Genomic DNA, 27,652 nt, shown 5'->3' with positions numbered 1-27,652 from the left:
CTAGGGACTAGGTCTCCTAGTCTATAGGAGCCTAGTTTAAAGGATCTGCTGCAAGGGCTCAAGTAAAATATGCTTAGACTAAAGGGCCTAGTCTCAGGACTATTCCAAAAGACCTAGTCTAACAGACCTAGTTCAAGGGGTCTAGTGCAAAAAATGTGGAGAATTTTTTTATCGGAGGAGTCTTACACCAGTCCAAATTATATCAGCATTAACTGCAACCGAAACGATTCATAGTGTTGCGATTTTTAAGAATCTCCAACCGAATGCTGTTTGGGCCAAAGATCAACCCTGGATAAACTCCACAAACACTGAAACCGGTTTTATCATGCGCTTCGCTTTTTTCTCCCCTAACGAAAGATTCAAAGTGACCGTTGCCGAGTATAAAATTTTAAAAATGTCATATTAAAATACATAAAACTGTTTGCAACTTACAAACCACCTCGTTAACTAATTCAAAACAGTACCAAACGATCACGACGTTTTCGGCAGACTAATTATCCCCTGTTTTCTATATTTCCGATTACAATTCTACCCCGTAAATCATCAGTGCCCCGTTTAACGACATTCTAATCACTGTGCACCTGTCTAGCGCTGTTCGGGATTCGCTCGTCCCTTTTCTGTGCTCCGGAAAAAAGGGAAAATATCCGTTACTTTGAAAAGCAACCAAAAAGAAAAAGGTGTGTCTCGAAGGGCGAAAGCATGCACGCGCAATGTGTGTATCGTAGCAACAAACAAATGCCCTTTACGCGAGCCGACACAAACACCACAAACGTAACGCATCAATTAACGGGTGTGTTGGGTTGTGTTGGTGCGATCGATTCGGGCGGCGTGGAAGCGCAACATAGCACGCACAACAACGATAGCTGTGGTCGCGAGTGGTTCCGTTTCTTTGCTCAAGTGACGGCACAAGTGTTTGCCAGTTTCCCGTGTGGGTTTTTTTGTGTTAAAAAGTGAGTAATATAACAGAAGAAAGGTTTATTGTTTTGCCACGCTGTGGTTTGTGCGTTATTTTGTGAGGGAAAACAGTGACGTTGATCTTGTGTGGCTTAATCACCGCCCGTGCGTGTGTTTGGCGATCCTCTACCACGCCCTGTGGGGGAACTCTTTCAATCTGAAGACCCTCTGTTTCAGCAAACTGTTAAAAGAAAAATGGTGTTTAATTTAAAGAAAAGCGTGTTTCTCAGTGTGGCGTGCGTGTAGGTCAACACTTCTAGCACATTCTCACGAGTGGAAAAAGGTGTGGAAAAAGACTGGACTTCAAAAGCAGGGGCAGCAGCATGATCACACACGCCCATGTGCTTCATTTCTTGTGTCAAACGATGGCTCCGCATCCCCCAGGATGCAGCGCTCGTGAAGGGTTGATGCCGATCGGTCTTTACGATCGCGCCCATTTGCGCCCATCTATTTCCCAACGAAGCTCATCAAATAACCATAACGTGACGCATCGCAGGTGGACAAGAACTTTAGCCAGACGCATTCCTTTCCATGTAACCCTGAGGGGTTAGGGGTGCGAAAGAGGGGTGCAGAAAAATGGTGACCGGTGTTGGTGTAGCTGATTGGTTGGTTCACCACCACCACCACACGCACACACGTTCATTCGCTCACATTAAAATGAAGCTTGTTTATATCCAGGTGGAATGACGGTTGAGCATGTTGTGTGTATCGTACTGCACGGTGGATATTTGATGTGTAGTGGTGGGTGAGCTCAACAGGTGGCTCAATGGTCTAGGGGTATGATTCTCGCTTTGGGTGCGAGAGGTCCCGGGTTCAAATCCCGGTTGAGCCCGTGAATGCTTTTTTGATTTGATGTTTGATCCCAAACTGTTATCAATCTTTATCTTCTTTATTCTTTTTAAAATATTGAATTTGTAACGAATATATTGAGGGAAAACGTTATAAATAAATACTTAATGTGCAAGGAAAGTTTTATAAAGCTAAGTATAATATTTTGTACGAGCTATCTCAGTGACAGATCACGTCCTTTTGAGGACCTCAGCAGGAGGATAGCTAGAGGCTCCTAACACGTCGAATCTGGTAACTGGGCCAAAGTCAGAGACCATGGGAGATATTATATGAGGCCCCTTTTAGAGTTCGAGCCCCTCTAAATGATTAAGGCTCCAAGGATCTAGCAACTAATTTACAGGACGATACCTCTTGCGGTCCCTTGAAAGCTTGGAGCCCCTGTTGAGATTCGTCCATGAGATTTTTAAACTTCATAAATTCATCATTTAATTTTCATACATCATTGGAAATATTTACGAAGGTGAATCGAAGCTTTAAGCATTTCCATCGCAATCAGATCTTCTCTAAAGGGTCCTATTATAACAACGTCAGGACATTTATCCCTTCCATAGAATGAAGTGTTTTGTATTCTGTGTTTAAAACCTTCCTCTGAATTTATTTGCCTTTTGTTGTTTTCTCCGCCAGACACCAACGACATCCCCCCAACCCGGACGTACTGCCCTTGCCGGTATGGTGTAGTGGTATCATGTCCACCATCGAGGAGCGTACAGCGTACCTAGACAATCCCTACTTCAAAGGACACATCTACGGGAACTTTAACCCGTTCTACGTCACAATCGCCATCTGCACCGTGATCGGTGTGTTCATCATCGTGCTGAACGTCGTGTGCGGTTGCTGCTCCAAGCACAAGCAGTACTGGCAGGATAGGCACACAGGTGAAGAAAACATCTAGCAGAAGACCTTGAATGTGTCGTGTTTTCTCTTTAATGTGGTATTCTTTCCTAATTTTTGTAGGAAATCGGTGGTTAGTGTCATTTTGGTCAGCAACACCGCACAAGCAACCACCACTCGATCTGACGGAGCTGAAGGACGCCAGCCACTTCCAGCCAGTTAACGTAAGTTGCCCAATCTACCTACATTAGTGGCAAACTTGCCCACGGTCAATTCCACCACAAACGCCAACGTACCGAACAAGTAGCCTATGATAAGCACATACCATAGCGAAGCTAAATCTGCCCAACCGAGCGTTTCGTGGAACACGAACGTCCGCTTCACAAAGCCATCCAGCTGACCGACGTATAAAGAGCTCCAGTGGTTGATCAATCCGGCCTGCTGTACGATTCCCGTGTAGTGCAGTAACTGATCCGCGATCGGGCTGTACTTGAACACAGAAAATCCTTCCAAATGTTTGCTAACGTGCTGCTCCAGTATATAGTACCGGGCCCGAAAGACTTGCCTGTTGGCGTGCATTAGCTTGTGCAGCAATAGCAGTGCATTGTTGCACGACAGCAAAAAAGCACAGCGTCCATTCTGTATGTTGTGGATGTGTTGCTCAGGATCAGCCACTCGAAGCGGACGGTGCGAGCGTAGCTTCTGATAGTACGCGATCGCATCCGTATGTACCACCTCCAGTGGGATGTTCGTCTGAAGAAATTGCTCCACCGTCCGCAGATGGGGCTCGTTCAGTGAGTCTATGAACAGTGAGTGAAGTTTCGCCCAGTACGCTTCGGTCAAGAAGAACAGCATCACATTACCGACGATCAGTAGACGGCGTTCGGTGGTTGTGTAGCGCAGGTTCGTTTCTTGATCCCCAAACAGCACAGTTAGGAGAAGTGAGTTGGGAAAGTGCTCTGGACACTTCCAGCTCAGTACCAGGGCCAGTACCAGCAGGATACCGCACAGGCTCCACGTTGCCGGGGAGAATGGTTGTAGCAGAAAGTGAAACAATCCTTTCCGCGAAACTTCCGGCAATAGCAAACAATCGCCACTGACACTACCGAAGGAAATGGGCTTCAGGCGATGGTCGGCCGTGTAGATCTTTAGCGCAACTTCGTACAGGGTTGCATTCGGCTGCCTGGTGTACAGCACCTGAGCGTTGACGTAGTCAGCAAACACGAAGAAAAACCAATTGTAAACACCGCTCACACTGCCGTTACCGAGGATGAGGTACGGGAAGGCAAATCTTTTCCGCAGCTTCACCGCTCGACGGTCTAGATTGTGGTTGCGATCTTGGGTAAGCAATGCGCGATGCCTGACGCTCCGCTCCGTATCGTACACACGATCCTTAAAGTCACTCACAAACGTCTCAAGTTGGCGCTGTCCGTGTCGTAGTACGCAAGCATTTCGTATGCCTAGCGGTGGGAAGGCACGGAACACGTTCAGCAGGTTACCGAGAGCTGGGGAGCGTTCGTTGATGGCTACACTGAAGTGGGCGGCTTGGTTCCAGTTCGTGTTCAACGATATCTTCATTAGCAATTGGTAGAGTTCCCGACCTTCGATGTTTGGAACGGTCAGGATGTACATTGAGCAGCGGTTGAGTTGGATCTCCGGTTGGAGAGCGTTCAGAAACACTCGTGGATAGGCAGAAAACCGTTGAAGATAATGTTGGACGATCGGGACCCAGTAAGGGTCGGTGGTTGTGTTTGTGAAGATACAGAGCTCGTGTCCAGCGGCCGGGGATTCTATATTCTTTACGCCCGTCGTAATGTGCACGAGCCTTTCGATAGCTGCATCTTGAGAGAAGGTAGCACTCGACAGAGATACGACCGTTAGTAAAAGTAAGGATATAGGCGTGGTCATGGTACACTTACCTTGGACACTGATATGCAACAGAGACGCAAAAATTGGTTAGGATATATCTTCAGTCCTCATCAATTCCATTGTAATTCTTAGGCGTTTAAATTCAATCACAGTTAAGTGTGGACAGAGCTATCAGCGTAATTTTGTATTTAAAGTTTCTTCAGTGCAAACATGTCGATTGATGATGAGGATCTCTGCGATCGAGGAACCTAATTCGACTAATTTCTTTACAAAGCAATTTATCTCTTATTTCTACACTTTGCTCTGTACGAAAGCATGCAATGGCCAGCCGATTCTAAGATAAAAACACAAAACGATACTCCATACCCAACCAGCAGCAAATAGCTCAGCGACAGTAAATCAACCATATGCAGCGTTTCCCGGTAGCTACTCGAACGGTACAGCACCGTATCCAGCTTCTTGATGTACAGCTCGTTCCAGTAATTCCAAAGGCCGGCCTGTGCGATAAGGCCAACGAACTCCCCAAGCCTCAACCCAACCGGGCAGTACTTCGAAACGCTAAACCCATTCAGTCGCCATCCGACAAACTCTGGCAGGATGTAGTACCGCAGGGGGAATATCTCACCGTGACTGTTCACTATCTCATGCACCAGATGATTCGCGTTACCACAGTCCAGAATTATGGCGTGTCGACCTTCATGCACATTCCTTACGTAGCGGCTCTTCTCACTGATAAGCAAGTTGTGCTGCAACTCTTCGTAAAGCTGAACCTCTCTGTAATCCACCACCTGCAGGATCATCCCGGACGCGATAAACTCTTGGATCGTTTTGAGGTGTGGCTCGTTCAACGATCTGATGAATATCGACATAAGCTTGGCGGAGTAAGCCTCACTGAGGAAAAACATTATGACGATCGCGATAAATATTAACCGTCGTTCCGTTCGGCTGTATGTGTCCGTCTGCTCGCCGAACAGAATCGTTAGCAGTATGTTGTTCGGGAAACGCTGGGTCCATTGATAGTTTAGAGCTAGCGTAGCTCCAACGAAACAGCCACAGAGGCACCACAAAGAGACCCTGAAGGGATAGAGCAGAAAATGGATTAAGCCTTGCTTGGGTTTTTCCGGCACCACTATACAGTTTCCGGTGAAGCCTCCGATAGCGAGCGGAACACTTAGCGCGTCGGTCCGTCTAATCGACAGTAGTACGTGGTTCCCTTCCGTATCGAATGCCATGCGTGCGTTGATGTGTTTGGCGAAGGCTTCAAAGAAATGGTAAAACACACCGCTGATGCTACTGGGTGTGTACATCAGGAATGGGAACACTATCTTCTTCTCGATCACTATCGGCAGTTGGTCGATGTTTTTGTTCCTATCCTGTACGAACCATCCGTACAACCACGTCCCGGGGTGTACCGTTTCGATCGAACCTTTGTAGTTGCTGACCATAATGTTCGAAGCGTTCCGATGCACGTCCGTCACGATGTGCGCCACGTTGCGTACCCCCATCGTGTCGAATGTTTTGAAGATAACCCGGAACATATCCACACTTTCGATCGGGTTGGTCATAAGGATAAGGCTGGCAGCCGGATTCCAGTTGGTGTGCTTGGAAAAAGAGTTTACGCGAAGGAATATCTCGCGGGGCGCACCACTCGGTTCGAACAGAAGATAGATGGAGCATCTGTGAAGCTTGGTGCTTTGCGGATCGATTGGCATCAGTACACGTGGGTAGAGCGGGAACTGGTACAGATAGGTTTGGAGCACATCGTTCCAGTGATGATCGGTTGATGGGGTCGATATGCAGAGCTCCTGTCCGGCCGCAGGAATCTCGATACGTTCCGATTGGGTTGTAATGTAGTGGAGCGTCGTGCTTAACTCGCGTGGCTCTGAGTAAATGGTGCTCATGCTCGGAATGGCTAATGCTGCCGATAGATACAGTACGAAGAACATTCTTGCTGCTTGGATGCAGAAGAACTGACTTTTAAAATGCATAAATTTGAACATCAGTCCGCTGCTGGTCTCGGGACTCGCGGGAGATATAAAAATTAGCTTTTAATTGTGTTTTGATTAACAAATCAATAGCAGTTAATCGCTGGCATCCCTCTCTAGGGAATAGAGTTCTTGTCAGCAAAAGAATGCTATGACTACACTAGCAACTATTCGTTGGTTGTTCAATACTAGTGTTTCCGTATTACTAGGCAACTCTAGGTTGAAGTTCCAAGCAGGAGCTCACACCAAACTCTGTTAGGGTTTCTCTGTCTTAAAAGACTTCAGAAGACACTCGAGCTCCGGATTCGACCATTGACTAAGTCAAGCCTTTTTCCAAAAGAAAATCCATAAATAGTCCAAATAAGTAGACAAATTAGTAGACCAAAATCAAGCAAAATTGTGGGGAATATTTTAAAAAGTCATCTTTAGATGGCAACTTCGATATCATGAGAAAAAAGGGTTATGGATATCTTTTTCAAACAGCTTCAGTACTGAAACCCTAATTCTTGTCAGCAAAATGATCGCGTGCATTTGGTGGAATATCCTCGAGGTTATTAGATGCTGTATAAGGACCAGCCGATGTAGAGCATTAAACTCTAGCATCAAGTGATTCAGAGAGGGATATTACAAATATTAAGGATCTAAGAGCAATATCAGAACGCGGCTTCAAACAGTAGTAGAAGCAGAAGCGCCCTCCTGGAGGTCGTAAGTGGAATGAAAGTTGGAGGCTCAAGCCTGATCTAATCTGCTGACCAGTGATCAGGTTCTTTACGAATACGAGCATCTTTGCGCTGAGTAGAATAGATATTCGAATTCGTGAAGAAAATTTCTGGACCGAGGTATCTACCACAATTATTGATTCGACTGGCTCCAGCATACGATCCTCTCAGATTCATGGCCGTCACCTCGATTGGTCTCCTGGCCTTCATGAAGTCTATAGATACACAGATATAAAAAACATCCCCCACGAAATGCAGCAATCCTCAAGACTTGAAGCTTTTATTTTTGCTCATCGTTTCTAAGCGAGACCTCCAACTATCTGAAGTCAACGTAAGCCCAAATGTGCATCAGAACTAGACAGCTACATCTACCATTTTCTCACTCTCGGCCCTTTTTCCCTCTTTCTGTCACGCATCCTTCCATACCAACGGCACCCTTTGATCAGCATTTCCCCTCCAAACACGATCGCCGCACTCCCGTACCCCACCAACAGCACATACTGTAGCGATATCAGATCGTTCAAATTTAACGTCTCGCGCTGTATCAACCCACGGTTGACGGTGTTCCGCAGCGTTCGCACCGTTTGATCCCACCAATACTCCCACAGCCCCGCCTGTCCAACGATCCCAATGAACTGTCGCAACTGCACCGACACCGGACTAAACCTTGACACAGAAAACCCATTCATACGCCAGCCGAAAAACTCGTTCAAGATGTAGTACGCCACCCGATACTCACCATGCCCGTAGCGTACCTGCATATGGACGAACAGTTCCGCATTGCCACACTGCACCATGAACGCATGCCGTCCGTGCCGTAGATTTTCATAATACTCCGGTTCATCCACAACGCGCACATTGTGATGGATCTGTTCGTACCCCTCAATGTCGGAGAAGTGAAGCACCCCTATCGGAATGTCAGACTCGGCCAGTGCTTGCATCGTGCGAATCCTCGGTTGATTCAGCGATTCGATAAACGTCGATAGGAGTTTGGCGGAGTAAGCCTCACTCAGGAAAAACATGACCGCCACAGCGAGAAAGATGAGCCGCCGTTCCGAACGACTGTACGACGCGTCCTGATCACCGAACAGTACCGTCAGCAGTATATTGTTCGGAAAGTGGTTTGCCCAGTGCCAGTTGAGCAGAAAGGTGACGGCCATAAAGCACCCACAAAGGTACCAAAGGGGAGCCGAGAAGGGAGAAAGCAGATAGTGGAGCAACCCTTGCTTGGGTTTTTCCGGCACGACCAAACAATTCCCCGTGAAGCTACCGATCGCGTACGGTTTCGTGAGAAACTCCCGGTTGTGGATGGTGAGCACTATCTGCACGCCGTACTGCAGGAACGCTACGCGGCACCGGTACTTGCGGGCAAACTCCTCGAAGAAGGTGTAGTAAATCCCACTTAGTCGGTGTTGATTCTGCAGCAGAAAGGGATACTCAACTTTGCTCGCTATTTCCACGCGTCGTCCCGCCAGGGAGCTGCTGCGGTTGCTCAACAAGTTCGGTAAATCTTTCACCGTCATCACATAGTCCAGGGTGGCCTGTCCGTTACCCGTCAGCGTAAAGGTTCGATTGTGTTCCGGTGCACTCATCAGCAGCAACCCGCTCTGGATGCCCAGTAGGTTAAAGTTTTCGAACTGATTGTACAGTGCAGCGGAAGATGTTTTCGCGTTCACCATTACAGCGAACTGGGCCGCCTGGTTCCAGTTGCTATTGGTCGCCAGGAACTGGATGCGGAGAAACACTTGCCGGGCTTGTGCGGTTGGTTCGAAGATCAGGTACAGCGAACACTGGTGCAGTGGGACTTCACCCAGCTTCGTGCGGGTGAGAACTCGCGGCAGCAGAGGAAACTGGAGCAGATACCGCTCGAGCACATCGTTCCAGTAGTGATCGTGCGTTGGGGAAATGCAAAGCTCCTGTCCGGCTGCTGGGAGTTCCAAGGGATCGGGATGGTTGGTGAGGTACGCCAGTGTGTCCAACGCTGCATCCGCGCTCGGCGACCCGACCATGCCGCACCGGGTGAGGAACAGTACCAAATCGAGATGGTGAACCATCGCTATCGAAGTCTGGTCGAAAAAAGAAATCGACAAAGCTCCCTCGCCCAGTAACAGTCGGCCGGACCTAGCCAAAACCTCCCGGGGGACTCATTGGGAGCAAAAATGGTAATTTGGTCGATAGCGATGGATGTAAATTGGCCACCAGAGGATTGAATCGGAATTATACTACCATCATCAGTGGTATCGGAGGGATGGTGGTCTCGGGCAAGCTTCCAATCCTACAATTAGGGATCGCTTTATCGACCTTTGTATGATGCTGTCCATGGGGCTCCCTCGCACACAACATTTACCAAGCAATATATTGTATTAATAGTTCTTTTTCCCTGGCCATAGTGCCGCTACCACTGCGATACTGATTGCATGCAGATTACCAGAGACCGAGCGAGAGATAGGGATGAAACTTGTATCCAGCTTAATTCGCCCATCGTACCGCGAAAATTGAATTGATTGCGCGTGTGCCCTGCACTGCTCTCTCCGTGTGCAACTTCCATCCGCCAACTCGGCCACGGCCAATAATTGATGGGGAAACATTATTTAATTAAAATTCTCATCTTCTGCGCCCGGAGGTTTTCCGAGCTGCACCACGCGAGTGAAGCTAATGCCTGTCGGCCGGTTAAGGCCACCGCCACGAAATGGATAGCGATGGCGGGGTTTTTTTTCCCGATTGGCGAAGTTGGACAACTCTCCATTGGTCCAATTATGGTCGTTTGCTAGCTAGCCTAGCCAGTGTCATCGGCACTATCTCCACTCGCCCATCAATATTGGCGGTGCAGGAAAACCACGCCGTGGCCCAGGGCGCCCGAATCCGGAGGTGCGAAAAAACCCATCGAAATTAAAGCGAATCGGTTCCATTTTCAGTTAGATCGATTCCGCATCTCGTGGCGTTGTTGGAACGGATAAATTCCTGCCCGAGATTATGGCACCGTCCGCATCGGCCATAAAGTAGATGCGTGATAGTGTTCCGGCATCGCACACACACACACCGACCTGTGCTCACACACCGATGATTGTGGTTAGCAGGCAAAAGATTGATTGGCTTTCGAGTGGCCTGATGTTTCCAGTATGTGTTTTTTGCTGGAGGTTAAAGTCTGGCCGATGCTTGGAGGAGTTATATCTGCGGGACGATGGTATGCATTCGTTTTTGCAGACGATATTCAATTATGGTAACACGTTTTCACCTCTTTGGATTCTGGTTTGGGGGGGGGGGACAACAGTGCGTCACGCGTGTGATTGGACAAAGTTTTGCCTTATCCCGGGGGGCATGCTCGGTCAACGATGTAGAATTTATCGGTTGTATAAGCCTTGCCAATGTGGCAGATAGCTTGTTGCACTAGTCAACTAGTTCTCCAAACTCTTAGTGCCTAGTCCTAATTCATACAAATCTTTTCATGGTTCGAATCGGAGTCTATTTTCGCTGCATGGTCTGACTTGCTTGCTGTCCCAACTGTCCTGTCCAAGAATGGATTTGCTTTGGATTCTTTCTCAGGATCCATCGTCTCCCGTAAGGTGTCTCTTTGGGTTAGTTTTGAACGATCCTTTTTGATTCTACAACCTCGAGAAAGTCATTTTCCTTCTTTGATTGTTTATTTACATGCGACTTCCTTTGGCAGTTTTGGCGATTTAGCTAGAGGGTGGAACAAAACTTGAATATATGCGTGAGTTATTTAAATTTCTAGGAAATGTTCCCCATTTTTGAGCCTAAACCTTCTAATGCTTGAAAGAGACTGCTTAAACATCATTCCTGTATTTTTTTTTGGAAGGATTGCGAATGCATGTCCTAGAATCTCAATTACATGCTAGGACATAAACAACTTTACTTTTGGTGGGACCTGCTAGGAATGGTTTACTATGAGCAGGTAAAGTTACCGGGCGATCGAAAATAATTCGGATTGACGCTCTTTTCGACGAGCGCTTCCATTTAATTTTCGAGTATTCACTTCCAAGATTATCCTTTTTTTAACAATGAAGCCTTGGCTCAGAGTAAATAATTCTTAGCGAGTCCCACCACATGGCTAGAGTCACTGCTCTGTCGTATACGAGTAGTCGTGCATTCATTGTAAGGGATTTGATTAAGGAGGTCGTGCAATGAAAAGGTTATCCAACAGTCAAATACCATGCTGTTTTCCGCTAAAATAAAAGACCAATATCTCCCGCCTTTTGGTGGGACTCGAGTCAAAGCATTTTTAAAGGAGATAAAAACTTTTTTATCTTAAAAGTGAAATGGAATATTTGCTCAAATAGTTCTTTCAATCTGTTTCCTACAACTGTATCAAAATATTAGTCGAGATGCTACTAAGCTGTCAAAATAATAATTTTATTTCCGTGCGGTAGTTTGACAGTTGATATTTAAATTTGTAGCGCGCCATCTATCGTGAAAAAATCTAAATACTTCTGATAGAGCGAATTCATCCTTCGTCCCACTTCTTGCGCGCATCACTGTACACCATTTTCGTCGGACGACAGTCGTGTTTTGGCACATTGGCCCCAACCCCAGCAAGCCAATTGCAAATCGCATGAACGAACGCATTCGCGTACGCATGCACAATCGTGCATGAGTCCTGGCCAATAATCGGCCAATTTGCCGCATCACCAAACGATGCAACCAATGCAACCAATGCACCCATAGAGGACCAATTGGTGGGTAACACATTGACCGAAATTAAAATTAATCCCATCGACGTCGATGATGGCCAGAAGGTTGTTCGCCATTTGGTTCTCCAGTGCAAGAATGGGATACACTTGGGGCAACGAGGACACGCACACACACACAAAAAACCCTTCTTCACAGAAAACTAGCTAAATTGAAATTGCATAAAGATGCATAATTGAACGCGCCCTGTATCGTTTACGGGGACGCTTTAATGGATTGCGAGCTCGATACGGATTGCAGACTAGCGGATGCAGAAAGAAACTGATCCAAGTGCCATTCTCCGGCCATCAAGGATACAATTTCGATCGGAGAAATGCATAAGAAAGGCAAGAAAGATTGCTTTTTCGGTCGCAGATTCTGTTGCTTAATAATTGATTCGGAATGGAACTCGTCCATTATCCCTTTCTCGTGCTGCAACTCAAAACGTTACTCTCTCTTCTACTTCCAGCCCGACGTTGAGCGTCCAGTCGAGTACACCGTATCGCACCACCGTCCCCAGTATCAGTATCCACCGGCCGCCGTGCGTGGAGCATCCCCCCAGGGCTACCATCACCGGGAAGAGTACGTGGAGTTGCAGAAGCGTGAAAGTGACATCTAGGCGAAATGGCTTGGTTGATCGTTTACCCGGCGGTGGCCATGTTGGCCATGTTTATCGTGCTGATCATCATGCTGATCTTGCGATATGGTGCGCAGCTGTGTCAGCTGCGCCATCACGCCCTACCGGACGATCAGGACATGCGTGATCAGGCGTACGATCAGAAGGTTAGCTACGCCTGACACGCATCCAGGAAGGGGGAGAAGGCGTCGCCATCAATGACACCAAAATGCAGTTCCGAGTAAGAGAGTGTGAGGCACTCTGCATCATTATTTTATATCTCTCTCCTACCAACTTCATAACATTCCACTCGAAAAAATTTTAATATTTTTTTCTATAAGTCGGGAAATGCTTTTGACATTTTCTCCCGCTGCTCTGTATTTAGAGATTAGAGACATTTTTTTTACTAACATAGGGTAGTAGCATCGTGCCTTTTCTAAGACTTGAATCTCTTGATGTACCACATTCCGTCCACGGGGAAAGCGATTTTTGTTTTACCGAAGCATTTACCGAAACAATGCTGCGTTGTAAGAACAATTTTTATCCGATAGGAAAAGCATTTTTTGCTAGAAATATTCCATTGCAACGGTAAAGCGCACAAGAGAAGCCACTTTCTTTTAATGAAAATGTTCGATTTAGCAAAACACTGTAAGAAGCAATAAGATGCAGTAGAACAACAATAAAGGTACAACCTCGTCAACCTCTATTTTTACAATTTCTCATAAAATATGTAAATTTTTATGTGTTTTTTTGTAAATTTGATTAAAGAAAAGAAAACATTCGAAAATAAGAAGAAAACATTAACCGTAAGCCATCCAAGTATTATCAGTAAATATAATTTTTCACATTTTATTTCTCAACGTTTTGTGTTTTGTTTTTCTTTTACTCCTCTACCCCTTTTTTTGTATGTTTTTGTTTCGCGCATTCCGTTTCAAGGTTTGCGCTTTTCCATTTTCCTCTTTCTCTCTCTCTCTTTTCTTCTCCGTTTTTCTTGTTCTTTTTCATGTCAAATATAGTTTAACCTTGTCTGAGTGCGAGTTTCATCCTTTTTCATATTCAGTGGATGCGGGTTTTGTTTTTCATCTCTTTTTACTTCTTTTTTCCCCTTTATGTGTGTGTGTTCTTTCTGTTGGTTCGGTTCAGTTTTCTTTGATGGTTTTTGTTTTGTTTTGTTTTGTTTGTTAATTACTTCTTCTACTTCTTCTAACCTGCTTTGTTAGCAAACAGCGAGAGGTTTAGGTTTCTGAGCTCAGCAAAGGACACATATACATCGAACCAAAAAAAGGAAAGAGCAGTTATTACCAGGACGCCCGTCTCGATTGTACCATTGTTGTTGATTAATTGTTATTTTGTAATTTGTGTGTTCCTTCTTCCTTCTTCTCGGGGTGGAATTTACTCAACTATAAAATCAAAGAATTGCGGTTTTGCTGTGCACTGTGTGTTTCTGGGAGATGACAAACAAAATGAGATCAGATTTGTGGCTGTTGCATTATCACAAGGAGTATGTTCTGTGTTAATGGGAGCTGTTTCGTATTTGTGGGTTTGATATGAAAGATAGAAGAAAAAAGAACACAAAAAATTAATGGAGAAGAAATCTTCTTAATCAAAACAAAAAGAGCTACCACAGCACGCCGATCCGCGCAAAGACGGCCCAGTGTTCGCGCTTCACTTCGTAAGCTAACAAATAGAATCTACGGCCACATGACATACATATATATAGAACTATTATCAAAGGTATGTATATGTGTATACGTATACACGTACGCGCGTGTGTGTGTGTAAGTATGCTATGCGTTTAATGTAAATGTAAAATAATAGCATTATTCATCGCCACAATTCCGTCAGCCTTACTTATTTACTTAGAATAGGAAGTCGAGGGAAACAGAAGGAAAGCGGAAAATTGAAGATGAAAATAGAAATAGAAAACAAAGAGAGGTGGGAATATACAGTGTGGGGTTTTCACGTAAAAACCTAAACCTCCACAAAGAGAAAAACGAACTCTTTCTCCATTCGTTCAATCTTGTTTTCTCTCTTTCTCTTCTTCTCCGACCATATGTTTTGTGCCGTTTGTGTTCACCTACATTATACACCGCTTACTACACTACAACCCTGTTTTGCTACAACATGTTTTCCTTTGTTTCTGTCTTCTTCTTCCTTTATTTTTAGTACAAATATATCTCTGGTTGTATTTTTCATGTTTTTTGTTTTCCTTTCTTTATTATGTTGCTTTTCTTTTTCCTCTATTCCTTCTTCTATATGCTGCCCGTTTGCTGTGTATTTTAAATATTATTTGTCACAATAAAAAGTCTTTGTTTAGTTTTTCCTTTCTTTCTTTCCTCCACTTTTCTTCTCTTGATTTTCGTTTTACTTCAAATAACCAACAAACGGTGCACCTGACTGATTGCGCAACGTTACTATCTCGTTTCTCTGTGTTGCGTTCTGCTTCGGCTTGCACCTCTTCTTGTGGGTCATTTTTGCTTTGATAAGAGTAATAGTGTTCAACGCTTTTTTTTACCACTTTGCACTTCTTTTTCCCTTCACTGCTTACAGGTTGTTGCTAGCTGCACGCTTTTTTTCGTTATCTTCTTCTGCTTTGTGGTTGCCTGCAAGTCAACTTACTACACTGCGCATCGTTTTTTTCGCCCCTTTTTTCGGACTATGCTCCAGTGCAGTTTTTCCATAAAATTGAGGCAAGTTTGTTAAAATACCAGCCATTTATCTGCTTTCCCCAGTCAGGAATAGGGAGTTCGATTCTCCTAAAGAAGGAAAAACTACAAGCCCAATAATAGTACCCAGAAGCGCAACAGTAAAAGGAGAACCAAAAAGAAAAAGGAGTTCACAAACGACAGTCTTTATGTTGAAATGTTGTACTACAAAAAAGTGTGTATATATTTACGGACAGGACAAATAAATTGTAAAACAAACAAAAAAAAAACGACGAGAAGAAATACAAACATACGCACATAAAATCTAAAAAAGGAAAAAGGAATAAGATGAGAGTAGAGAAGAGAAGGCAAAAAACAAACCGAAACAAACTCATGCAAATTAAGTTCCTTTCTTCACATCTTTGTGTTTACATTGCTTGTTGTTTTCTTTCCCTTTCGCTTTCTCTCTCTCTCTTTCTTCTGCTCTTTACTTTGTGTGTTACATGCTATAGGCGTTGCATTCCTTTCTTAATCTCCCTTAGCTCTTCTTCACCGCTTTCCACGACTCGCCACACATCTTAAGCCTAACCAATATATGATCAGTAACACATCATTATCGCTTCTGTATGCTTGTTTTGTAGTGTTTCTAGCGCATCTCGAGATCTAATGTAACGGAAAAATGTTATGTAAAAAAATACGAAAAAACGAACGGAAAGCATACACAATACGCATTCTTCCAATACGCTTCCTACCATGCACCAACTACCCACCACGGGGTGAGCTTTTTCCAGCAAAATCGCCGAGAGGAACTTGTTTTCCACCGCCCTGTTTTTCATAGCGTAGCGAGTCTTGTCTACAGTCGGTCGGGCATTTTCCGTCCTGAGCTTGGCTGATTTTTTCCAGTTTCAGTTCAGTTCACGTGCGCCACGTGGGTTGTGTTCCGACTGGGCCGAAGGGGGGTTACACATTTAAATAGAAATAACCACAACAAACGAAACGAAATTAAAATTGGGGGAAAAACACTGAACCAAAAAAAGGCCTTTTTAACCTTTCATTTCTGATCATTGCAATCTTGTCAGCACTTCGGTCTGCTCGGAACCAACTGGCGGGCAAATATAATTGTATCACACATCTGACACATTCACACTTTGAAAAAGTCGTTGTTGTACATACACTTCACTAAATGTGTTGTTTTGTTTGCATTTCAATCAGTCTATAACTTGTAGGAGCACGGAGTCGCGATCTGGCGGGGTATATGAAGCTAGGTGATAAAGGGTGGGGCAATCGGCGAAGTGAAGGTTGACGCTGCCTTTCTCTGTCTCGGATCGACAACACGGACGACTTTTACTTTACTGTGGAGCTAAGGATGACGAAACAAAAAACAAAAAAAAGGATATTCGTCCTGTTTCCTTACCCACACGCTCAAACTTTCGATCAATAGGTGAGAAAAGGAAACTAAACTGAAAAGCTTCGGGCGAAAACGGAAGGAAAGAAAATACACGCTCGTATGTATAATGTATGCACCCAATCAACAACCCCATCGCAAAAGACGGACGGTTGGTCGGGGGGGGCTAGGGTAGAAGGAGGAAACGTAACGGGTGTGTGTTTTGCGGAACAGGTGCCGGTAGGTTTATCCGGCGCACCGTGGCACCGTGAACAAGCCGCGTCGTGCTGGTGGCAAGCGCGACCACCACTACTAGACGGAACCGTCGCTGGCCGCTACCAGCTCGGAAAATGCCTGATCGAGACAGTGCTTCAGCTCAGCATAGGTCACTACTAATACTGAGTGTTCGTCACGGGACATAAGTTGAACCTGGAAAAGGGAGGGGAAAGCATATTAAAAGGACTGCACCGAAAGGGCAACAGACTGGGGCAACAGTCGGGCGTACCTTTTCCATCGTGCCAGCGTCCAGCTTGTTGAGGCACTGTACGATATGGGACTGATTCAGCCACGGGCGCCCATCCTCGGTGACGGTGTGGAAGAGATAGTCCCGAAACAGCTTCAGCATGTAGCGATCACCCGTTTCGGACCACGTTACGTCCAGGTTGAGCCTGCGGGAGTTCAAGAAAAAAAAAACGGAGGAGGTTAAATAGCTCCTCTCTCTCTCTCGTTTGAGTCCCGACGTATGCTTACTCCGGTCGTTCGTTGATGCAGCCGAGCTTCACGAGCAGCCGATAGAGCCGTCCATTTTCCATCTCTTTCGCCAGCTCATCCTCCTGAATATCACATTGGGCTTGGAGTGCATCGAGCTGCACGTAAAATCGGGCACCGATCATCGGCATGATCTCCGTCACCGAGCGGCGGGTGTTTGTATTCAGAAGACATCTGCAAGTTAGGAGAGTGTTTAGGCTCGGGCCTGAAATCTTGCAGGCTAGCACCGCAGTTTGAGACTTACATTAGAATATTTCGCAGATCTGACGAGTAGTGACGGGATACTAGCTCGACGCTGCTTTGTATTTGATCCCGCTGGACCGATTGTAAGGAACGGCAAGCTAACGCTAGTATTAGCTTTCCTAGTGCCAATAGATCCTCCTGAAGGAAACGACACATATAAAACGATATAAAGAAGGTCCAGTTATATCCTTTAATCGAAATCCACAAGAGAGCATTTGACGTCGTGATTTAAACATCATTTAGTATCATTAAACCTTCCATTCCGAGTGGAGCCAGGATGCCATTCACCAGGAGCCATCACAGTCCTGAATGATGCCTACAAGATCCTGCTGTCTCGTATACTCTTCTGCAGACTTGCGCCCCTTGCTACACATTTTGTCGGAAGCTACCAAGGTGGATTTGTTGAAGGGAAATCCACGACCGAACAAATCTTCATTATACGGCAGATCCTCCAGAAGTGCTGAGAGCACCAGATCCCCTCACACCTTCCTGTTCATCGACTTCAAGGCGGCCTACGATATCATGGATCGGACCAAGCTATGGAACACCCTGCGAAGGTGTTACGGCTGTGTCGAACATTCTGTCGGAATCTCATCGGGTACTGAAGCAAAAGGGACGGACTCTCCGTCTGTTTACTGTTTAACATTGCTCTGGAAGGTGGCATGTGAAGCGCGGGCTACGAAATCAGAGGCATGACTTTCACCCGATATTTTCGATTCCTTGGCTTCGCGGATGACATAGACATGATTGGACAGACTTCTGCGGGAGTGTGCGAGGCGTACACCAGCCTCAAACGCGAGGCCAATAGGAATGAATTGAGAATCAATGCAACGAAGACAAGGTGCCAGCTTGCCGGAGGCTCTGACCGTGATAGAGCACAACTCGGAAGCAGAGTAGAAGTTGACGGCGACGATCTGGAGGTAGGTAGAGGAGTTCTGCTACCTTGGCACGATCGTAACTAAGCAGTGAAATCCGAAGACGCATTGTTCAAGAGAATCGTGCCTACTACGCGGGCCCCACAGACTCCTGAGATCCTAAGAAGACTCGTACATCGCACAATGATACGACCGGTAGTCCTCTGCGGACTTCCTGGTCGATGGATGCTAGTGGAGGACACCATCGCACTCGCCATTTTCTAGCGACGGATGCTACGGACCATCTTCGGCGGTATGTGCGAGCAAAGCGTGTGGAGAAGGAGAATGAACCAGCAAACTGTTTACTGATCTGTTTACATTTAGCTCCTTAAAGCTTTTTCCAGTTACTGAAACTCAACTATTCGTCTCGGGAAAAGACCGTTAAGCTAATTGAAATCCCATAAAGCCAAAAGTGGAGAAAGACTAACGGGTTACATTCGTTGATAAGAAGAGCCGCTTTCGTACCTGCTGCTGATGATCTAACACCGTCAGCTGATTCTGTTGGTTGGGATCGAAGGTGAAGATGTCCGATATGCCGACGCAGCTGTAGCGTATCCGTTTTCCGGTCACAATGATTTTTGTTGGATCCAGTGTCCTGCGTTTCGCGAAAATAAGCAAGGAATTGTTATAAAATTGCTGTATTAAACACCCCAGGCAGATCGCATTCCCTACCGGCAAGCTAGTCCCGCCTGATGTATCGCCCGTAAGCCCGCACTCAGCTGTATGATAATTGACCATATTTCATTTTCTGGCAGGAGTGACGTTGCGGCGGTACGATGAAGAGAACTTTTGTGGCTTTAACGGAAAGAAGAGAATTATTATTAAACCTTTTTTGTTCCGGTAAAGAACATTAGTCTGCTACTACCTAAAAGGACGCGCTTCGCCGGCGAACGGATCGGTGTACCCGTTCGTGTCCGGAACGGATGCGAAGTACTTGGATAGCAGCGTTTGTGAGCCGGGATGATAGTCGTACACTATTACTAAAGCTGAGAGCGGAAAAAAACGATTCACATTAACCCTGTTGGCTTTTCGGTGTTTGCGGCGTAAAGGTGCCGACAAAACAAACTCACAATTATCACCAAAAGTTTTCGTAGTAAACACTTCGCGTAGCTGCACAATGTTTGTGTGTTGAAGCTTTTTCCATTTATCCACCACCTGCATACACTTGGTGGACTGTAGACGGAAACCTAAGGGGGGGACGCAAGCAAACAAGCAAAAAAGAAAAGGGAAACAGTAGAACACACGATTCTCGCTAGATCAAACGCATCAAGGGGCACGAACCGTGAAGACGTCGTAGGCAGTACTTGACGCCGGTAACGGCGTGCGTTGCCCGGTACGTGGACGACGGTAGTGGAAGCTTCGGGTGAAGCGGCAACGACTCGAGCAAACACAGCGAGTGATAGTTTTCCACTTCAAGAGGTATATCTGCAAAGCGGGCGTAGAGAGTGGAAGCAATTAAAGTACATTTCAAAGAAGTCAGCCAGGAAAAGAAAACAAATCTCACCTTGACTGTCGTTTTCGATACTGTTGACGATTTCGTTCCGCGCTAAAATATCGTTCCTCAGCTCGTCCTGCATGAAGAATGCGGCCGACACTTGTGCCTTCGATTGCATGTTGATAACGTGCGATGCAGGTCCCGGGTAAACATGTCCTGCAAGGAAAGTGGAGGCAGAAAAAAACAGTCAGCTCGTATCATCTTATAGCCGAGTTACCGAGTTCTTTGGGTGGGTTTCGGTGAGAAGCGTTGCAACAAATGCGGGGAATGGGCACGGCACTCTTACCTGGATGTGTATAACTTAGATTAATTTGTGAGCTTGCTATGTGGACAAAGGAGTTATCAGTCGTGTTAACTGTACTGCTCGGCGTTAATTGATGGTTGGCTGCCGTTGGGTAAAAGTACGTAGTGCCACCAACATTTTCCTGCGAGAAACAAACAATCGACGTTTGGAAGGAAGAGAACGAACGGACGAAGCGAGAAAGAGAGAGAGAAAGGAAGAAAAAAAAACGACGGAAGATATTATACATTAGGAACAAGCTGAAGATTTTTTGTTTCTTTTTTCGATGGTTTTAGGTTTTTGTGTGGCACGCGTTGATACAATCGGGAACCCATGGGGGTGAAGCATAGTGGTGTGCGAGGCTTTTGTGGAACAACATTTTGAGTTTAGAATATCTCTTTGCATCTATTTTTAAACATTTTAAAAGCTGATTTAACTTAAACAAACTTCAAGATTAACAAAAAAAATTGTTTGTTCCAATATGACTAAATTTGGAAATGAAGGACGACGCTCAAATAATCCCGGCACTGGACAAATCGATAGTTTAAAATTTAGTTTTACATTTTTAACATCAAAAACAGACATCAGACGAATTAAAAATACACATTTAAAAGGAAAAGGCCACAAAAAAAGACACAGCGCAATAGCAAAACAGAGAGAGAGAGAGAGAGTGTGTGTGTAGTTTACTTGATGAATGTTGGTGGTAATTGGCGGTGGTGAAGGTTGGGGCGTAATACGGGGGGATGTATTAGTACTTTGCGGTGATTCGTTTCGCAGCAAGTTTCGTCCTGCAAGCAGAAGAGAATAACCATCGCTTAGTGATGCGCAGGAAACGGGAACCGTCGCACGAATCGCCCTACCCTTGATCGGTGTGACCGCAAAGGCGGATGTGCTGCTAAGCGCACCGGCCAGTATGTTGCCGGGTACGGGGACACCACCACCACCACCACCACCTCCACCACCAGCACCGCCGCCCCCCGGCCCTACGTAGCCTCCGTTGCTGACCGCGGCCTTGACCACCGACGACGGGACGACGGTTGGCGGTTGCTGGGACGGTGGTTGGGCGGTGGCCACGACCGTGCCGTTGTTGGTACCGGTGCCGGTACCATTGTTGCTGCTAAGTATCGAGTAGGACGAGTAAAAGTTCGGCGACGAGGACGTGCTCAATCGATTGTTTGGAATGAATTCGGGTGACTGTGGTGTCACCTGGAAGGTGAGAAAAAGGAAAGCGTGTTAGTTTTTGCGTAGCGCGTGGATCGGTGTTGGGGGTGGTCGTAGGGAACTTGCCTGTGTTTTTTTGAGCGATATAGGCGAATCGAGCGTAATTTTGGAGAGACCCATCGGCAACCCGTACGCGGCAGTCGTACCATTTTGACGACTCTGTGGAGTTTGTGGAAGAAGGGAGGATGTTAACTTTAAAGCGCTAATTTTATAAACTCGGACCCTTACCATGTACGTTGCCAGCTTGCTCTCGGAAGGAACTCCATTGGAGGGTGGAAAGAACATTGGATCCATAGTCTACGCGATCCTGCAAAAAGGGAAAGAAAGACGAGATATGATATCAATTATGATGCAAACGATCACACTGGTATTATAAAAGAGATCTTCTCGGAATAGAGCAGCACGCAACAGGCACGACACTGGCTGACTTAATGACTTTAGCAGTTGAACCAATAAAGCCCATGTTGACTTTGGCATTTGTTGGATTTCCTCGACAAAGATTGAAGATGGCCTTCGTGTACATCTGTTCAATCTACAGGGCGTACCATCAAAAGCGGCCTCGGAAGCCACAACTATTTTCTATTTGGTTTGTTATAGAAGATAGAACGGCTAACGACATCCAACAACTTAAGGCTAAAGTATTCTGTTGCGCTTACAAGTTTTTTAAGATAAGATATATTGACTTCTTGGGTCAATGCTGACGATCTTCACAAGGGCAATCCTCTAGGAATTATTACAACGTTCTTTATGATTTTTTTCAGAATAAACCTAAAAGAATGTGTTCTATCTCCAACAACGCCACGTCTTAAACCATGGTTCGAAGTGGAACCGGGGTGTCAATTCAGCAGAGGCTTAAGGTTGGTGGTTCTACAATTTCAACCCTTCCAAAAACAGCACACACACACTCACACCTCAGAACCAGAAGCAGGTGCTGATGAACGCACAAGCACATGCGACAGCGAAAAGGTGCGAACACGATCTGCCCAAAAAAAAAGCCCAAGGAAAGGCAAAGAGAATGTCGGTCACCAGAGTTGGTGCAAGAAATGGCTCTACCTATGGACGTGTTTTGGATGCGTCTATACGGTGTGACCTGCGGCTGCCTAGCTGCTAAAAAGCTTCCGAAATTTGTTTCACTGCGCCGAGGGTGACACCAATAAACGGGCTCAACCTTACGCGGCTCTAACTCTATTACCACAGAAACGAAACGAGAAAAGCTCATTTTATGCGTGGGCTCTCTATAAAGGACGCCCAGATTGATGCATCCCACGCTGTTTTGCATGTAGAAAAATGGATGTCGCTTTGTGCCGGGGAGGCTGCTGAAAGGATCAATATATGCGTGCCACAGTTCCCACACCACATCGCCGGAATGTTGGGCCAGGGGGGGTTGAAAAACGAGACAAAAGTTTCAAGCGCAAAACCTCTAACAATGCCTAACAATAAACAATGGAAGCACAAACCAAAGCTGAGCGCGATAGTGGTTTTAATTCCATTAATTGTTAAGCGCGGCTCCTTAGATGTAGCAAGCGACGGGTTTTGTTCTCGCGGCCCACAACATTGGGAGTAGAAAGGGGACATTAATGCAAATTTTACTTTGAAACATTCCATTAGTTTCATGTACTTTAATAGCTTAATAGTACAATTATACAGAGAAAATGGAGCTTAATTTTGTCACGTTTTGTGAAGTAAACATAAAAAATACAGCTTACATAAAAGTTGCTTTCTAAACGCTTTAGATTTTCCTTAAAAAAAAATTAAGAGAACTTCCTGGTTCTTTAGACCGCAGAAAAATAATTTGTTGTCACACCGGCAGCCATTTTTGTTTTCGTTCTCCTTCCTTGATATAAAAATCAACCCTTCGTTCGCTTCGCTTATAAAAACACGCACACACAAACGCGCGCGCGAGCATATAAACAGCCGCCGTGTTTTTGATCGTGCCAGCCCTTCATCGTCGTAAAATGTAAACAACAAACAAACGACAGCACGGTGGGGGCAAGCGTGACGCATGAGCAGCTGACAGCGCACTGTGGTCGACCGGGTGGTCATCGCGGTGTAAAAATTTATTTACGAAAAGAAAAATCTTTCGCATGGCGAGCGAAATGGAGTGCATTTTAATGCGCCAAGTTGTATTCTATACCGAAATTAATATTTTTTAAGGTATTATAATTATATTCAACAGCTGCATAGCTTACAGCACTCTGTACCTAAGCGAGTATTTCCGTTCAACGCACACAAGAGCTGCTGGTTTGGGCGATCAGCTTGCGAGAGAGAGATTGTGAGTTTCTGACTGTTGAATGATGGTGGTGTGGTGGTGTATGAACCCCATCACAACCGCCCACCCTGCGAGGGGGAGAAAAGGGGACACGTGTAGGGGGTGGCGAACCGGCTGCGGTGAATACGCGAAACAAGGTCAATGTACAAAACATACCTGAGAGCTATGTGTTTCGTTATAGTTCACTTCTTTGCCCTCTTCTGCTGCTGCTGCTGTTGCTGCCGTTGCTTCTTCTTCTACTTCTTTGTTCACGCTGGTGCTATGTAGAAGAAGCAGATCACCCCCAATGCGCGATCGGCGGGCGACCGTTGGGACCGATGGGATGGTGGAGATTTGCTCGCGGCCTCTGGGCCTGCAGCAGCTTGCTGTTCCAGTTCGTCTGGTTCGTCGTACGGGCCGGCGGCGGTCGCCAAGAGGTGGGAGGTGGGAGGGTGTGTAGGGTGGTTTTGCCCTCCACTTTTACACACACACACAGAAACAGGCACACACCGCACAGCACAACACCGTTGTCGTCGTCGTCCTCGTTTGCGGTGATGATGCTTTCTCTCACGTTGCGGCGATCGTCTGCCTCATCAACAAACAGCAAATGCGCTGCACAGCACCGTGATTTGCCAAACTTTCTTTCTTTTGCAGCACTACTACCACTACTAATGCTGCTGTTGCTGTCGTCCCGTGAGTTTTGTGGCGCTAAAACCGTTGCCACTGATCGTGCTTCACTGCTTTCACACAACACAGCACACAAACACACACACACACGAAGGAAAGCAGAAAAAAGTGAACAAAATAATTAATTAAGAAAGGTGTGTGTTTGCACACTTCAAGGGGGGAAGAACAAGGCTTTGCAAACGTGCAAAGTGCCAACCGGGGCAAGGTTACAACACTCGATTCACTTTGGGAAGAGTTTAATTTAAAACAAAAACCCTGTTTCACACGCACTCAACACATTCACGCTCACAGTTAGCTTTCTTTTAAACCCCCAATTGATGTTCGAACCAGGTGGGAGGGTGGTCTAGAAAGAAAATCGCGATCCTTCTGCATTCGATCCGTTTGGTTCCCCGGGATGGTAGGATGAGATGCGGTTTGCCACTTTCATTTGTCTCTCACAGATCGAAGAAAAAAATCCGTAAACCGCATACACACACCTTCTCATCCCCCATCGCATCACCGATCGTTTTTCTCGCTAGCAACACATCAACACAGCAACCATTGTGATGACGCTTTTTCATCAACATCAGCAGCATCATCATGACGGGAGAGAACGAGAGAAATCATAACACATTTGTACCCATTCCGTTAACTGCACTTTTCATCCCCACACACACACAAACACACAGATATTGCACAGCATAAAAAAGTGGGAGGGTAGGAGGAATTGTGGGTGAAAATTTCGCTTCAATTACACTCGGCTTTTCTGCTTGCCGATCAAAAAGAAAACGCTCATTTTGGATTGGCCATTCCGGGTGTCATGGCCGCCTGGAGGAGCACTGAGCTGAGGTGGTGTGCGTTTACAGTGCGTACCAGAATGGGTTACAGGTGGCACTGGTAAGAAGGCAATAAAAAGCGACTCCTTCCGTGTAGCTGTGGGTGGGGGGAGGTGGGTGGTAGCGGGTGATGTTGTAAACAACTCGTCCGATAGGGGGACGACGCCACCTTCTGCTCCGTATTGCTCCGAGAGATAAGGCGCTGGACAAAAACAATGATCAACACCAACGAAAAAGAAGGAGCCGAAGAAAACACATGGCAGCATTCTCTCTCTCTCTCTCTCTCTCTCTCTCTCTCTCTCTCTTTCTCTCTCTCTTCTTTTGCTTCTGCTCGTCTTTTTCTTTTGTAGTAGGCAATTTTGAAACGCAATTTTCTCTCCATCAAACAATCGCATTAGCAGCACCCGAAACACACCAATCAATTCTCGCGGGTCATAAAACAGTTGTCAATTAGCTGATGTGAGGGGGAAAAGTGGATGGGGTGGTGGTGACTTGACGTACAATATATCGATGTGTGTGTGTGCGAGTAGGTGTGAAGGAAAAATGCAACAATCGTTTCCCACACTGTGCCGATTTCCGCGTTCGTGGAGCGTGTTTACACACTAGAACTTTCCCATCTCACACGACAGCGTACAGAAACAACTGTTACCCACACACGCACAGTAGCGCACTCCAAAACATACACTCACACATACACACACACACGCTCCAGCGCCATCGTGTGAAGGGTTGTTGTGCGATTTGCTTCACTTCCCCAAAGGACATTCGATTCGACGACAATATGTTTCCGGGTTTCACAGCGGTTTTCCAACAACCGGGCCGACCGTATTTTCCCATACCGTCACGTACACCATCCAGCAGCACCTTTGGGAGCATCAGCGGCCATGAACGGGGCCTCCTGCTTGGAATGTGTTTTCCATCGCAGTAGTACGCGACGCACAAGAGCAGGACGGGAGTGGGAAAAAAGAAAAGAAAATCACCTTTTTCCGCACATACACACACACACACACACAGAAGCACATCAACCAGTAGTAGGCTGTGTGGACGGGACGTTGCTACGCTCGTTTTCTGTTTCCTTCAACAACACACATATGCAAACAAATGCAAAGAATGCTACGCAATTTACAACGAAAACATCGGAAATCTGAAGAACGTGCGAACGTATGCTGGAAAAAAAACGGTGACGGAAAAACCCACACGCGCACACACACATATGCACGTAAGAGCTGGCGGTGTCCGTGATCCAAGCGACGAGACCTCCTGCGGTCGCGTTGTTGCTTGGCATGTGTTTTTTTTTTGTTGTTTCTGTCGGTCGTGTGTGTCTCTTTTCTACGCCACTGTATTTTGTGCGTCGTTGTCGACTTTACGCTTGTGGAGCGTGTGCGTTTGATGCGTACGTCCTCGCATCGTCCTCCACCCGTCCCTGATCTTACCCTTGTACTACAACAAAACACACATACACACGCGCGCACACACATGCGCTTCCTTCACCCCACCGTTAACCACAGACGACGACGACGACGCTCAGCCAGAGCAAACATAGCAAACAACAAAACCACTTTGACCCGAAAACCACGCAGCGCAAGGACACATTCATGCAAACCGCACAAACACACACAGTCGCACACAGGCACGTACGCACGTACAAGCGTACGTATTCACATCCCTTTCGCTTTTTTGCTTCTACGCCACAAGGGGGGAATCGAACACTTTGCAATAGGGAAAAACTAATTCTCCAGTCACGGCGACTTGTTGGATGATTGTTTTCACGGCACCAGCATAATTTATCACGCAACACGACCGATTACGACGATGCTCACCATTTTTCGATCGTGCAGCAGCGGAGTGTTGGTATTTTGTCTGCACACACAAAATAATACGTCTTGTGTTTGGCAAAACGCACCGTCGTTTCGTTTTGGTGTGACTGTCAGTTTCACCTGCTGTCTGGTTGTCTCGCTTGGGCTTGGGCATTCTATGGCGCTATCCTGCTCAGGCACAGTACTTCGAGAGAGAAGATACATGATTCGCTCTCTTGCGAATGTTTGATGTTTGGGGTGCGTTTATACTTCAGCTAAGGACGTGTTCGTTCGACGCTTAGGAACTGAGAAAAGGTAACATGGCGGTTTTTCAAATTTGAATTTCACTGTTGAACACATGCAAAACTGTAATAATAAAATTCTCAATAAAATAATCAATTTGTAGGATTGTTGACGGTAGAAATTTCTTTTCGGAAAACGTTTTATGTGTACTAAAGCTCTGAAATCTGAAATGTGATATTTTGTTGGCCATATCTTATAAAAAAGTCAAGTTGTCTTTTTTTGTATGTTTTTTTATTTGGAAATGGTTTATTATAAATTAAAAAATCTGGACATCATTCGTCACAAGTTTTTTTTCTCTTTTCTTTCCTCCGTGGTTTTTTGTTTGTTTTGTTTTCATTTCATGC

The 27,652-nt window shown here is 45.9% G+C and overlaps 3 protein-coding genes, 1 long non-coding RNA gene and 1 other non-coding gene across 8 annotated transcripts; 4 read left to right on the top strand and 1 right to left on the bottom strand.

Moving 5' to 3' along the window:
* Nucleotides 1-794: 794 nt before the first annotated feature.
* On the top strand, nt 795-13,215 carry LOC118512743. The gene is made up of 4 exons (XM_036057630.1): nt 795-950; nt 2,428-2,678; nt 2,758-2,858; nt 12,363-13,215. Exons 2-4 carry the CDS (start codon nt 2,489-2,491, stop codon nt 12,510-12,512), a joined length of 441 nt encoding a protein of 146 aa, XP_035913523.1. The 5' UTR covers nt 795-950; nt 2,428-2,488; the 3' UTR covers nt 12,513-13,215.
* Nucleotides 1,715-1,786, top strand: Trnap-ugg. The gene has a single exon. It is a non-coding gene; the product is annotated as a tRNA-Pro (tRNA).
* On the top strand, nt 12,363-13,215 carry LOC118512747. The gene has a single exon (XM_036057633.1). It carries the CDS (start codon nt 12,518-12,520, stop codon nt 12,689-12,691), a length of 174 nt encoding a protein of 57 aa, XP_035913526.1. The 5' UTR covers nt 12,363-12,517; the 3' UTR covers nt 12,692-13,215.
* Nucleotides 13,216-13,448: 233 nt separating this feature from the next.
* Nucleotides 13,449-16,773, top strand: LOC118512748. Its single transcript, XR_004906349.1, has 2 exons — nt 13,449-16,113; nt 16,741-16,773. It is a non-coding gene; the product is annotated as an uncharacterized LOC118512748 (long non-coding RNA).
* Nucleotides 15,361-27,175, bottom strand: LOC118512738 (PAN2-PAN3 deadenylation complex subunit PAN3). Of its 4 annotated transcripts, XM_036057606.1 has the most exons (18): nt 27,030-27,175; nt 23,885-24,444; nt 23,649-23,796; nt 21,688-21,766; nt 21,526-21,618; nt 21,099-21,444; nt 20,926-21,026; nt 20,245-20,383; nt 19,968-20,114; nt 19,745-19,888; nt 19,534-19,650; nt 19,329-19,449; nt 19,136-19,258; nt 18,929-19,058; nt 17,551-17,687; nt 17,289-17,480; nt 17,044-17,206; nt 15,361-16,967 (listed from the first exon to the last, which is right to left on the bottom strand). In XM_036057606.1, the coding sequence occupies exons 4-18, from the start codon at nt 21,751-21,753 to the stop codon at nt 16,851-16,853; spliced, it is 2,136 nt and encodes a 711-aa protein (XP_035913499.1). In that variant the 5' UTR covers nt 21,754-21,766; nt 23,649-23,796; nt 23,885-24,444; nt 27,030-27,175; the 3' UTR covers nt 15,361-16,850. The 4 variants fall into 4 exon arrangements, with proteins under 4 accessions (XP_035913499.1, XP_035913496.1, XP_035913497.1 ...); XM_036057603.1 differs by lacking the exon at nt 23,649-23,796; XM_036057604.1 differs by lacking the exon at nt 23,649-23,796 and having other exon boundaries at nt 23,885-24,447; nt 27,030-27,123.
* Between the last annotated feature and the right edge of the window lie 477 nt (nt 27,176-27,652).

This window comes from Anopheles stephensi, chromosome 3, assembly GCF_013141755.1.
Source record: "Anopheles stephensi strain Indian chromosome 3, UCI_ANSTEP_V1.0, whole genome shotgun sequence".
NCBI classification, from domain to species: Eukaryota; Metazoa; Arthropoda; class Insecta; order Diptera; family Culicidae; genus Anopheles; species Anopheles stephensi.
The sequence above is the reverse complement of the archived record's forward strand: the minus strand, read 5'-3'. Positions and strand labels throughout refer to the sequence as shown.